General features: G+C 35.8%; 1 protein-coding gene across 1 annotated transcript; it reads left to right on the forward strand.

The window, feature by feature from the left end:
• Positions 1–10,895: 10,895 nt before the first annotated feature.
• On the forward strand, positions 10,896–11,273 carry LOC140177482 (uncharacterized). Its single transcript, XM_072210595.1, has one exon. It carries the CDS (start codon positions 10,896–10,898, stop codon positions 11,271–11,273), a length of 378 nt encoding a protein of 125 aa, XP_072066696.1.
• Positions 11,274–14,107: the final 2,834 nt, after the last annotated feature.

The raw sequence follows: 14,107 nt of genomic DNA on the forward strand, positions 1-14,107 counted from the left end.
CAATTCAGTGACGTGTGGTTTAGGGTTTATAGTACTATTTCTTCAGAGTTGTGGTCTGACCCTTCTGTTGAAGAGGACGATTGAGATGACAAAGAAATAGATGCGTTTAGATTGCTATAGTGTATAAATTTATCACTTCACAAACGTATACACAATAACCACTTTAGGCAATCAATCTTACCCAAGGTCCGACCGGGCGTGCCAATTTGTTTCGCTTGGATTTTGCTTTTTAGACATCGACAGGAGTGTTGACCAAGCTTGTATCAATTATCTCAATTCGAGGAGCAGATACGACTCATTTTTGTGTGTTGTCCTTAGAATTTGGAGACTATATCCAATAGAAGTTTAAAAGCAACAATTATAGAAAACAAGAAGTAAGAAATGACAAGTGCAAAAAAATAAAGAATTGAAAATTACAAGACTTGTATTAAAATGTGCAGAAATTGACAAGAGCTTGAATGAAAATAACAGTATTTAAATAACAAAAAAAAAATTAAAATGACTAAAACAAAAATGGAGTCTCCCAATACTTACATAAACTCGTGAATCATGTTTCCGTATGTTAGTGTGACTAGGAATTTTTAGAGTGGGTGAGTTGAGTGTGTGAATGAATGAAAACTCTCTTAACTTATTGAAAATAAAAATAATTCTATTTATAAAGAAAAATTTCTAAGCTAATTGGTATAACTTTAAACTTCAAATAATCTTACACCTCAAATAAATTTAGACTTTAAATAGTCTTGAACCTCAAATAAACTCAAACTCTAGGTAGTCTTGCATCTGAAGTAAACTTGATCACCAAACATAAAATAACTTGACTACCAAACTTAATTCATTTTTATTTTCTCCAACCATAATGTACTTCATGCATGTATATATGATATTTGAATTTACCTTATAAATTTTTTTCAACATCAACTATTTGTGCCAAAAATTTTGGCACAACAAAAACTAATTAAACATGTGCTAATAAATAATTCATTCCAAAATAATAAGAAAGAAACAATAGGTGAAAATGACAATAGTGGGAAAGGAATCAAATTTGTAATTTGAGTGTATTCAAGAACAAAAAATGCCGACATAGATGGCCATAAAACATTTGAATTAAGCCATCAACAACAAACGCAACAGTCCAAGAAGTTGACAACTTGAGCTTGTGCAGTCGTTTATTGTTTTCAAAACTACTATAACATCATAAATAATATAATTGTAGTTGACTTTTTGTGTTTATAAAATATTAATTATTTTGTTATAAAAATTAATTATTTTATTATAAAAATTTACTTATTTAAATAGTTGATCACTTTATTAAATATGGATTAATATGTATAAATAGATCTGCAATAATTAATTTTTAGTATTTATAAAATATTTTTGATAATTTATAACACTCTGGAATCAGCTGCCGTTCTTTTTATTATGGGATTGTTTGGATATATTACATGTTTAAAACCCTTAGGTAGCGTTTGTTTTGAGGTATTGAGACAGAGACTGAGAGATTGAGACTCAATATCGTATTTGTTAGTTCAGAGACTGGTACTAAAATTTCTGTCTCTGTCTCTAAAATTTCAGTATTTCAGTACCTCCAAAAAGTAGGGACACAGGGGACTGGAATTTTTAGAGATGGAGACTGAAACTTTAATAACATTTTATACCTAAAATACTTTCATTTCAATTAATTAATTCCAATTTTACCCTTTGTGCAAATTAAATTAGAGTTTCATTCTTGTTTAAATTCATGTCTCCCATTTTGCACCAAACAGAATACTGAGATTTATTTCAATCCCTGCCTCTTAATCTCTGTCTCTCAGTCTCAGCCTTTCCATCTCTGTCTCTCCACCAAACACTACCTTATATTATATGAAAAGAACTTAAAAATTTACAAATGTAATAAATTTAGTTACCCTAAAGGGAATTCAATGAAGTAATTATTTGTAAAAATTTACAAATGTAATAAATTTAGTTACTCTAAAGGGAATTCGATGAAGTAATTATTTGAATTACTATACCATAAATTAATAAATGTTGTCTGTGCTCATCAATCCAACATATATTATAAATGACAATCTATGTTTTTATTTTATACAATTATCATGGAAGACTAGCTAGCGTTGTTATTATATGAAATGGTAATATTAAAAAGATAAAAAAATAGTCAAAATTTATTTTATTTAATATTTATTAATTGTTATAATAATTAATAAAATATTAAATAAAGTTACTAATTAATAAATATTAAATAAAATAAATTATAATTATTTTTTATTATCAAATATTTCTGTATATGAAAATAATGCTTTTTTAGCGCTGGCGGGCTGATCTATAGGTTATTATGCATGTTACTATGATAGAGTAGTTTCGATTTTTGAAGCTTAGTTAGTTGAACTAACCACATGTATGTAGACAGTAGAGCTGAATAACTAAACCACAGTTAGGAAACTGATTTAGTCATTATAACTCATATGTAATCGAATATCTCCTCGAAATAAAAACGGCTTTGTTTAAAGTTATAATCGGTTACATATGCAATTATTATTCTTATTATGATCATTTATGTTTTACTTATAAGTTATAACCGACCGTATGAAATACCGCCCGCTGTTTATCTTGCAACTCATACTTAGAAGAATTTTTCAAATTCTGAAGGAGATATGTTTGGAATTTTAGAGGATTATTAATAGTGAAATTAATTTTTAAAAGATAGATTATTTTTTAAATTTGTTTCTCAAAAATTTTATCAATTAAATTAGTTATTTAAAAATTATAAATTAATTATTTTCGTCTTTCAATCACTCAATTAATAATTTTCATAAACGATTGATGATGTAAAATGATAACTCACATCATACATGACATCTAACATGTCTAATTGGATGCTTAACAAATATGTTTATAAAAATTTATCAATTTAGTCCATTTTTTCAATTATATAAACCCTAATTCTAATACAATCTAACGACACTAAATTGATAAATTTATTTTTATATAGGCTAAAAAAAAGAAAGTTAATTTTAATTTTAAAATTTAAATTTTGAATTAACTATGTTTATTCATGTTTAGTGGGCTTGAGATGTAGCCCATTGTTTACATTGTTCACTATTTTCGTTGTCTACCTAACGAAATTGTCATTGATTATGTATCCAAAAGACCAAAACAACAGAGTTTTGAAAACTATAGAGTAAGGTTTCGTTTGGTAAAACTTTTTTTTTTGAAAAATAATTTATAAAAGTTAATTTTTAAAAGTTGTAGCATTTATATTTAGTAGATTAAATTAAAAATAACTTTTAATAAGCTCAAACAATAATAATAAATACATTTGGTAAAATAACTTTTAAAATTTAAAAATACTATAAATGTAAGAATTAAATTTAAATATTAATTAATATATGAGATTATATTAGACATTTTAAATCTCTAATTTTACCAGTTCGATGACAGATTCGATTGTGTGTGTTTGAAGTTGAACTTGCTTCTCCTTTGACGGATGAAATATATGCTTGGGCGTGAATGAGATACACTTCAAAAATTGAGAACATGGAATGTAGAAGACATTTTGATACTCAAGTCAATATAAGTGGATAATTAAGTAATTTACATTCTAGAAATTCGGGCTAATAATCAAATTAGTTCTTAAGACTGCGTTTGTTTCTAAGATTAAGATAAAACAAGACATTGAAAACAAGATATAATGAAGAGAGACACAAAATTTTGTATTCTTATATTTTGTTTGGTGATAAATTAGAACAAATTTTGAAAATCTAATTTATTCTCATTTTTTTCATTCAAAAAATTTAAGAAAAAAAATATAATTATAAAAAATTAAAAAGAATAATAAAAAAATAAAAAATAAGTTGTGTTCCTTGTTAGTGTCTCTGTGTCCTTCCTGTCAGGATGGACACAAAATATACTAATTCAGTATCTTTGGATACAATGTCTCTATCCATGTCTCATTTGTCAAACACGATTTTGTATCTCTATCTCAGTATCCTGTCCCTGTAAACAAACGCAGCATAAAAGATGATTTGTCTTTAAATTCGTCCTTAGAAGATTTTATCAATCAAATTGGTCTTTCAAAGATTATAACTTAATTATTTTCGTCATTCAGTCACTCAATTAATAGTTTTCGTAAACGATTGATGATATGAACACTACAAGAAAAAAGGCCTGTCGACACACTTTTTTGTCGTCCGTTCAGGTCTTAATTGTTTCTTCTCTTTGTCGGTGGCTTTTTCTCACTATTGATTGGATATGGTTTTTTCTCTTCTTTTTTTTTTCTTGTGTCTTTCTCTGTTTTTTCTTGATTCATGTGTAGTAATTGAATTTTTCATTAGAGATTGTTAATACCGAATTGTAATTGTCTCAGTATGTGATTCACACTACTGTTTTGTGATTAGATTTAATCTTTACTTAGTAATTCTTATATGATTGAGAAACAGTTGTGATTGGCTTGTTTGTAGTATAACTATATAGCTCTTAATTCTATGAATTAATTTGGTTGTTAGAGAAATACTAGGTGTTAATTCTAGATGTTTCACATTAAATTATTTTGGGAGTGAAATGTTTATGAGTTGACTTTAGCTTTGTAGAGTGCATGGATGTAAAAGCATAGAGAATAAATTGAGATATGGATTATGGACATTGATTACCATAACTGATGCATTCATGCTATAAAGCTAACTTATGGCTCTAAGGTGCCATACCTGTGTACTATACATCTTGGATAGGCAAGAGTTACAGTGTCACAAAATGGTTACATTTTTGTAAAATGTCAGAAAATTCAATGCTACACATACATATTTTCTTGAAAAATTGTAATAGAAATTTGTGTTTTATTTTGTCACATGCTGACTTATTAGGATTTTGTGTTCTGCTGACACAAGTTTATGGTGAAGATGAATGGTCATTTGGATTCTGTGAATAAGGTACTGGAGTTTTTAGTTGCCCTTCTGGAAAAAATCCAATGTACATATATCGAGAATTTATTGTTCTGGAAAAACAAGATGTTCCATTTACAAGGTAAATCAAATATTAAGAGAACTCAGTAGAGAGTGGCCTAGGTGTTTGTATGATCTATTGGCCATAAGCTGCAACCACTCTGCGATGAATTCTGTGAGAGGCTTGGTGTTCCAAAACTTCCAGGTAAACACCTAACAGTAACACTACTTATATGATATGTATTTGGCTTTTTTAGTTGCTAAAAGTTTTGTTGAAAATTATATTGCAACACAAACAGTGCTACTTAATGGTCACACAAACAGTGCGGCTAGTGTTTGTAATTGGCGATGCGCATAATGTGTAGGCTTTGTTTTGGTTTGCAGCGACAGAGATGACGTGGTTTAGTATGAACAACACATGGCGTAGCTTCCCGGATTTGGCAGGAGCGGTGAATAAGCTTTCAGGAGAGTGTGAAGAATATCAAGAAGAATTTCGGTGGTGCTCTCGGGCTTGAGAAAAATTCTGAATCCAATAATGAAGGTAATTTATTTGCATTGTTCAAATTTCTTAGTGCAGCTTTGGTGAGGTTTTACAAGGTATAAAGGCCATAGAGTATTTATCTTATCTGAAAATTGTTTTGCAATTGCAATTTGCTTATATTAAAAGCTTTTATAATTTTGCAGTCTAGATATGAATATGCATGGTTAGTTTCTTTTGTTTCTGTCAAACTCTAAAATCTTGGCATATTATTCATGTTAGATACATGAGACTCTCACTATAATTCACGTTCAGCACTAATGATAAACAAAATATGGTTGTTCTTTGCTGTCCTGAATCTTGATGGTCAGTAATTGTTGTTTGTTATTTATGACGGTCTGATTCCTTGGTTTTGCTTTCCACATTCTTTTAGAATTGATTTCTGTATTTTTTTAGTTCGAAGTAATGTCTTGTTGTCTTGTGTAAGATTTGAAGATGATTACTCTTGATATGACCAGTACATGTCAGTTATGTGGTTATAGCTCGGGAGCGTAACCGAGGATTTAAATATAATATCGTAACCGATCCTTATTCCATAACATCGGATAGGCCATTAACTCATCCTGAAGACCTTATTATTCGGCTACTCCCATTCTCCAGACTATAAAGAACAGTCTGAAAAGATCTATGAGGTATGTATAATTTCTATAGAAGTTTAAGCTCATTAGAATACTTATTGACTTGGGCATCAGAGTGCCTTTTGCAGGTCCCCGCCCCGCCGTTCTGCCTATCACCGACGTGTGTCACATATTAGCTGAAAAGCTTGGCAACCCTCACTTTGAGACGACTCATACCTCGGAACATCCAGGCAAGAATATTTGGCGCCCACCGTGGGGCCGAAGGTTTATTTTTTAATATCCCTTTTTTTTCCCCAAGCGGCCCTTAAAAAACCTCGACGTCTCTCCATGGCGGATGCGCCTCCACCTACCCCAGCCAAACTTCTTCGAATGGTAACCGAATTGCAGCAGGCAAATCAGCGCATGGCAGAGGCAAATCAGCGAATGGCTGAAGAAAATCAAAGGATGCAGAACCAAATTGCAGAGCTAGCTAATGCTCGGCTAGAGCATAATAATGATCGCCAAGAGCACCATGAAAATGAGGAGCGTCGATCAGAACCAACGCACGTTTCTGAAACTTCTCGCAATGATGACGATAGAGGACCAGAAAATGAGGAGGCTAAACCCAACAATTCCGCTGGACCCTTCACGGCCGATATCATGAACTATCAAATGCCCCGGCAGTTCACCCTGCCGACGACCCTTACTCCTTACGATGGGTTAGGAGATCCAAAGCAGCACCTCAAGAAATTCTGATCAATCATGATAGTAAACGGTGCATCTGATCCTATTTTATGCCGTTGTTTTCCTTCTTTTTTAGATGGTCCTGCACTTGACTGGTTTTGCTCTTTGCCTGCAGATTCTATCTCTCGATTTCAGGAATTAGGCAAGCAGTTCGAAGATCATTTCGTAGCATTGGCAATTTATTTGCATGATTCGGATTACCTGAATACAATCAAGCAGGGTCAACAGGAGAGCTTGAAGGATTATATCACCCATTTTACAAAGATCGCCATGTGAATTCCTAACCTTCATCCCGAGGTACATTTGCATGCTATTAAGAGTGGGCTACGCCCAGGAAAGTTCCAAGAGGCCATTGCAATGGCCAAGCCGAAAACTTTGGCTGAGTTTCGAGAGAAAGCCAAAGGTCAGATAGATATCGAAGAACTTCGTCAAGCGCAAAGAGCAGAAAAAGCATCTACCGCCAAGGACGATGATAAGCCTCGGAATAACAAAAAGACTTTCAAGCCGGTACCTCGATACGACTCATACACACAGTTCAACAAAAACCGGGACGACATTATTAAAGAAATACTCAGTGCAAAGCTGATCAAGCCACCCCGGAAAGCAGGCAACTATCCCGAACCGAAGAATATCGACAAATCCAAGTACTGTACGTTCCACCAAAAATACGGACACACAACTGACGAATGTGTCATTGCTAAGGATCTTTTAGAGCAATTAGCAAGGCAGGGACATCTAGACAAGTACATTGCAGGGCACATGCAGAAGAGAGCGGTACCAAGCAGCGATGCAACTCTGGTAGGAACATCAACTCGGGAGAAGGATAAAGCTCCCATGCCACCACGAGGCATCATCAATTGCATCTCTGGTGGGTATGCGGGTGGAGGACATACAAGCTCGGCTCGGAAGCGTACGTATCGGACAATGCTAACAACCGGTCATACGAATGATGAGCAACTGAGGACTGCAACCATTCCAGGGATGACTTTTCACCCCTCAGATTTTAATAGCAGTGACACCAATTTGGATGATCCAGTTGTGATATCAATTCAGTTAGGAGATTTGATCGTTAAAAAGGTCCTACTAGACCCTGAAAGCAGCGCTGACGTCTTATTTTTTTCAACATTTGAGAAAATAAAACTAAGCAGCAACATTCTCCAGCCATCCGTTGGAGACTTGGTCGGCTTCTCAGGAGAGCGGGTACCTCTCTTGGGTTCAGTATGGTTACAAACTACACTGGGTGAGCACCCGCTATGCAAAACACAAGATGACTGAGTTAGATCCAAGAGCCAACTTTGAAGATCGGCCAACACCAAATGAAGAGTTGACTAAAGTAATATTAACTGATGATTCAACAAAATTTACTTTTGTAGGTACATCCGCAAAAGGCGACGAGAGGGAACGGCTGATCACCTTCCTCTGCCAAAATGCCGATCTTTTTGCCTGGACTCCAGCTGATATGCCAGGAATTGACCCGTCCGTGATAACTCACCGGCTGGCAATTAACTCGACAACCTGACCAGTTTCCCAGAAAAAATGCAATCTCGGCACAGAGAAGCGCTTAGCATCAATGGAGGAAACTAAAATGCTCATTGATGCCAACTTCATCCGAAAAATCAGATTTACAACATGGTTGGCCAACGTGGTTATGGTAAAGAAAAACAATGGTAAATGGCGCATGTGCGTCGATTTTACCGACCTAAATAAAGCATGTCCTAAAGATGCATATACCTTACCTTGTATTGACACTTTAGTTGATAATTCTTGTGGTTATGGCACCTTGAGTTTTATGGATGTATATTCTGGTTATAATCAGATCTTTATGCACCCATCAGACCAATAAAAAAACAACTTTTATAACTGCATATGGTAATTACTGTTATAACGTCATGCCTTTTGGTCTTAAGAATGCAGGAGCTACTTAGCAAAGATTAATGAACAGAATTTTTGACAGACAAATAGGTCGGAATATTGAAGTGCACATTGACGACATGGTCGCCAAAACACGGATCGAAAGCTCTCACGTTGCCGACCTTGAGGAAATTTTTGCACAAATCCAATCATACAATATGAGGTTAAACCCTGAAAAGTGTGCATTTGGCGTTCGGGGGGGAAAGTTCCTGGGATTCATCCTGACTAGTCGAGGTATTGAAGCAAATCCAGAAAAATGTCAAGCAATCTTGGACATGCAGAGCCCTAGGACGATCAAAGAGGTTCAGCGATTGACTGGAAGGCTGGCGGCTTTATCCAGATTCTTACCTTGTTTGGCATCCAAATCTTCTCACTTTTTTCAATGTTTACGAAAAAATGTGAATTTTCAATGGGATGAAAACTGTGAAACAGCTTTTACTAGTTTAAAACAAATCCTTTCAAAACCTCCGATCCTGCAAAAACCTAAACTTGGCGAGCCATTTTACTTATACTTATCTATTACTGACTCCACTCTTAGCTCTGTCCTTGTTACAGAAAATGACAAAGTCCAGCAACCTGTGTACTTTGTCAGCAAGTCACTCTAGAACGCCGAGCTTCGTTACCCGAGACTGGAAAAGCTCACATTTGCTTTGGTTTTTTCAGCAAGACGGCTCCGACCTTATTTCCAGAGTCACGTTATTTATGTCCAAATAGGGCAGCCACTAAGGCAGGTGCTCTCCAAACCCGAATTGGCAGGAAGATTGATCAAATGGTCAATTGAACTTTTCGAGTTTGATATTCAATATCAACCACGAGGGTTCATCAAATCACAATATTTGGCAGACTTTGTTGCCGAACTCACTGCTCATATACCTGATGAAAAGAGCTTCGAATGGGTCTTGTTCGTCGATGGTGCTTCAAACACTCAAGGATCAGGAGCAGGTATCCTCCTTGAAAATCAAGATGGCATAGTGCTGGAACATTCTCTTCGCTTCTCATTCAAGGCAAGTAATAATCAGGCCGAATACAAGGCCTTTATTGCTGGGCTCAGGTTAGCCGCTGATCTACAGATTGATGCTATTAAAGTATACTGTGATTCGCTGTTAGTTGTTCAACAAGTTAATCAATGCTTTCAAACAAAGGATCCTATTTTGTTAAAATATCTGGATGTGGTTAAAAGCCTTCAGACTAATTTTTCCAAAATAAATATTAACCATATCCCAAGGGAACAAAACCACCGTGCAGATATTTTATCAAAGTTAGCCACTACACAACCAAATACTGCAACTATTTTACAATCAATATTAGACAAACCAAGCATTAATACAGCCAGTATTTTTAATATCAATGATGGAGATAGTTGGCAAAAACCTTATATTCAATATTTGCAAGATGGAATTATTCCAGATGACATCACTGACCAGAAAAAATTCAAACGACAAGCCTCTTTCTTTACCCTACTAAACAATATTTTGTATAGGCGAGGATACTCTCGACCTCTTTTAAAATGTTTAGACAGATCGGAGTCCGACCTTATTTTAGCCGAGGCCCATGAAGGAATCTGTGGGATTCACACTGGAGGCAGAAGCTTAGCGCAGAAGATACTCCGCGCAGGATTTTATTGGCTGACGATATGGGAAGACTGCCGACAAAAAGTCAAAAGTTGCGACAGTTGCCAGAAACATGCTCCGGTTATCAACGTACCAGCCGAAAACCTCCATCACTCAGAGGTAAGCTGGCCATTCAATCAGTGGGGGCTTGACATTCTCAGACCTTTCCCCACTGCTCTAGGTCAGGTAAAATTTTTAATTGTGGGAATTGATTATTTCTCTAAATGGGTAGAAGCCCAGCCTTTGGCAAAGATAACATTTTCCCAAATGATATCATTTGTCTGGAAGCATATAATTTTCCGATTTGGTATACTTCGTCATATTATTACTGACAATGGTCGCCGGTTTACCGACCATAAGTTCAAGACCTTTTTGCAGAATTTGAACATAAAGCAGCACTTCTCATCGGTTGAGCATCCACAGTCAAATGGATTAGCTGAGGCCGCCAACAAGGTCCTCCTGCAAGCTCTGAGGAAAAAACTCAAACAACGTTAAGGGCCTTTGGGCCGAGCTTATTCCTGAGGTCCTTCGGGGATATAACACCACAGTACACTCAACAACTAAGGAAACGCCATTTTGTCTGGTATACGGCTCTGAGGCCATGATACCTATTGAGATTTCACAACACTCCCTGAGGACACAAGCCGAAGATTCTAATCAAGCCCGACTAGCCGAGCTTGACTTAATAGAAGAAATACGAAACATGGCTTCTGCGCATCATGAAGCATTACAACAGCAACTGGCTCGAAGACACAACAAGAAAGTACGTTTCCGATCTTTTGACGCGGGAGATTTGGTGTTAAGGAAAACCGAGGATGCCAAAAAATCACCCTCTCATGGAAAACTTGCTGCAAAGTGGGAGGGACCTTTCAGAATATATGAAGTTGTCGGCCGAGGAGCTTATCGACTAGAAACACTGGAAGGCACCAAAGTGCCCAGCACATGGAATATTAGCTCTTTAAAGCGCTACTACAGTTAATCACAAGAAATGCTAGTACTCTTTTTCCTACCTCGAGATTTTTCCCTAAGAGGGTTTTGCCCGAGAAGGTTTTAACGAGGCTAGCCATTTTGAAACTTTTTTTGTAAAGGTATTATGATGAATACATGCATTCTACTATGTTCTAGTATATTCATTACTTACAGCTACTCATGCAAGAGTTTATCTCTCAATAACAACATCTTCAACTAAACCTGTGGCTGTGAGTCACCAAAAAAAAAAAAAACTTTCTAACTAAAAGTGTTATTATTTCCAGCAAAGGCTTATCTCCTGTAAAATGTTAAGCTAATCATTGCTTAATACGATCAATATACTTCATCAAACCCTCATTAGTAAGGGAATCAATACTTAGGCATACATAACGCCTAAACTCAATTGAACACAAAACGTTCAAAACAACAGTTTCTAGCAAAGCTAGCATAGTCTGACTACATATTACAAATTAAACAGTTCCAGAAATTATAAAAGTCCCAAATTCAGACAGTGAGCAAAACACAAAATGAAAACAACAGATCACTTCTTCGTACAGTTTAATCTGCCAAGTTATCATCACCTTCTTCAGCTACTTCCTCATCATCCACCAGCTGACCATCATGGATCACCTTACTTGGATCCATAGCAAAAAAGTCAGAATCTAGAGCAAAATGTTTTGCTTGAGTAATAGCACGTTCAAAGCCCTCAGCAACAGCATCCAAGATATCAGCCTCTCGAGTATTTTCCATCTCTTTCATCTTCGAGGTAGCTTCAGCAATTTTACTATTCAAATTTGTGATTTCATCCTTTTTCTTTTTCCAAGCTTCCGCTTCTTTCTCATGACTTTCTTTCATCAGTTTCATCTCCTCCTCCACCGAGGACAACTTCTTTTCTAATTCAGACAGATATGCCTCCTTTTTCTCTAGTTGTTCTTTTAGCCGAATTTCCTCGGTCAATTGTAGTAATAACTTTCTGTGCCTTTTTTATTGACAACGTCCTATGCTAGCTAGATGAAAACCTAGAACCTACAATTATATTTTTGCATAAGTAGTAAGAAAATTTTCATCAAGTATATAGAGTCTTGTCAACACAAACCTGTAGAAACTGATCAACCTCTACATCCCCAGCTTCTTCAATTCTGGATATGTCCGATGAAGCTTGGACAACCTCGTCGGCAACGATGTTGGACAGAAATTTTTTGTCCCAAACTGACGACCCATCTCCATCACCATCAAAGCTATACAATTTCTCTTGCTTGTTAGTAAAGTTCACTAGCTCGTCAAGCTGAATACCCTTTTTTTCCTCGTCTAAGTTAATAGCATCTGATTTTCTCTTTTTTAAAACAATGCCCTTCTTCCTAGGTGCTGGCTGGTTAACTTCAGCCCCACCCTCCATCTTGTTAGGATTTGAGGAAGATCCCTCAAAATTTTTGTTTCTGAAACGCGCTCTAAGGCTTGATGCTGACACCCCTGGATATTTACCAGCTGCAAAATTATATATATACTCATCAGTTAAATGAAAATTACAGTACCAATCTAATCTATTATATAGCCATCTCACCAAAATATTCTAAGATAGACAACTTGTTCTCTTCCCATGGAAGTAACTCAGACATAGAAAGCAAGCCACCCTTATCAACCATCTCCACTAGGTATGCCATTATACATTCATTCCGAGGAGCTATAAGCTCGGTACCTAATATATGCTGGGGCTGACAACACCAGTATAAAGGGAACTTCTCTCCTAAGTTCTCATCAAGATAAAACGGAAAATCTTCGTCTACTGACTTCACCTTCAAGAACATCTCATTGAAATCTTTGAAAGAAGACTTATAGAGCTTAAAAACAGCAAATCCAGGAGTACTGTTTAGGTTAACCCACAAAACTTTCCAAACTCCTTTGGCTTGAAAAAGTGAAAAGAAAAGTTGCAGTTCAGGTTCTATTTCGAGAAATTGGGTTACAACTTGAAAACATTTCAAAAACGCCCAGCCATTAGGATGGAGCTGGGAGGGTGCACAATTCATTTGTGTTAAAACATCACATTCGAAATCCGTAAATGGTAACCTCACATGTAGTTCTTCCAGCACAGAACTATACATAAAGAAGCTTTCGAAATCCTTTTTTCTATGAAAAACACAATCAGACCGGTTGCATGGCAGTAATTCCAAATGAAAACCAGGCCTGACCACCCTACCTACATTAACCTTACTAACACTCTCTTTATCAGAAAAAAGGGAAGCGCATATTCTAACATCATCATCAACCCAGTCGTAACAATCATCATCGTTGATCTTAGATAAAGCTTTCAACTTTTTCTCACCCATCTTTTCAAAGAACTAAAACAAGCAATGAAACTTAGAAAACTAAACGGAGAAGGGATTTTCACTCACCTCTCTTACTCATGTTGTCTTCCCTTGAGTCTTTGGAATGACGCTAGTTAAAGCAGGAAGCGTGTTTCCAATCCTTCCAAAAACTAAAAATAACTTTAAACTTTCATTTAATAAAACCGTTCAGTTCCATTGATTAATCACAAACCATTAAAGGTCCCATTCAATCAACGGTTAAGAAATTGCTTTGGAACTTGCACCAGCATTTAAGGTTTTTTAATCCCAATATAATTTAAAATTTCTAGTCTTTTCAGGTACAAACAATCTACAAGAACGTTGAGCCATGTTGATCTGGGGGCTCCCCTTGCCGAGCTATAACTCGGTCCAAAGAAAGCTCAACCTGTCTCACCAAAACCAGGCCAAGCTTGGGGCTCTGATATGACCAGTACATGTCAGTTATGCAGTTATAGCTCGGCAGTGTAACCGAGGATTTAAATATAATATCGTAACCGATCCT

The sequence above is a fragment of the Arachis hypogaea genome, chromosome 13 (genome assembly GCF_003086295.3).
Source record: "Arachis hypogaea cultivar Tifrunner chromosome 13, arahy.Tifrunner.gnm2.J5K5, whole genome shotgun sequence".
Taxonomy (NCBI): domain Eukaryota; kingdom Viridiplantae; phylum Streptophyta; class Magnoliopsida; order Fabales; family Fabaceae; genus Arachis; species Arachis hypogaea.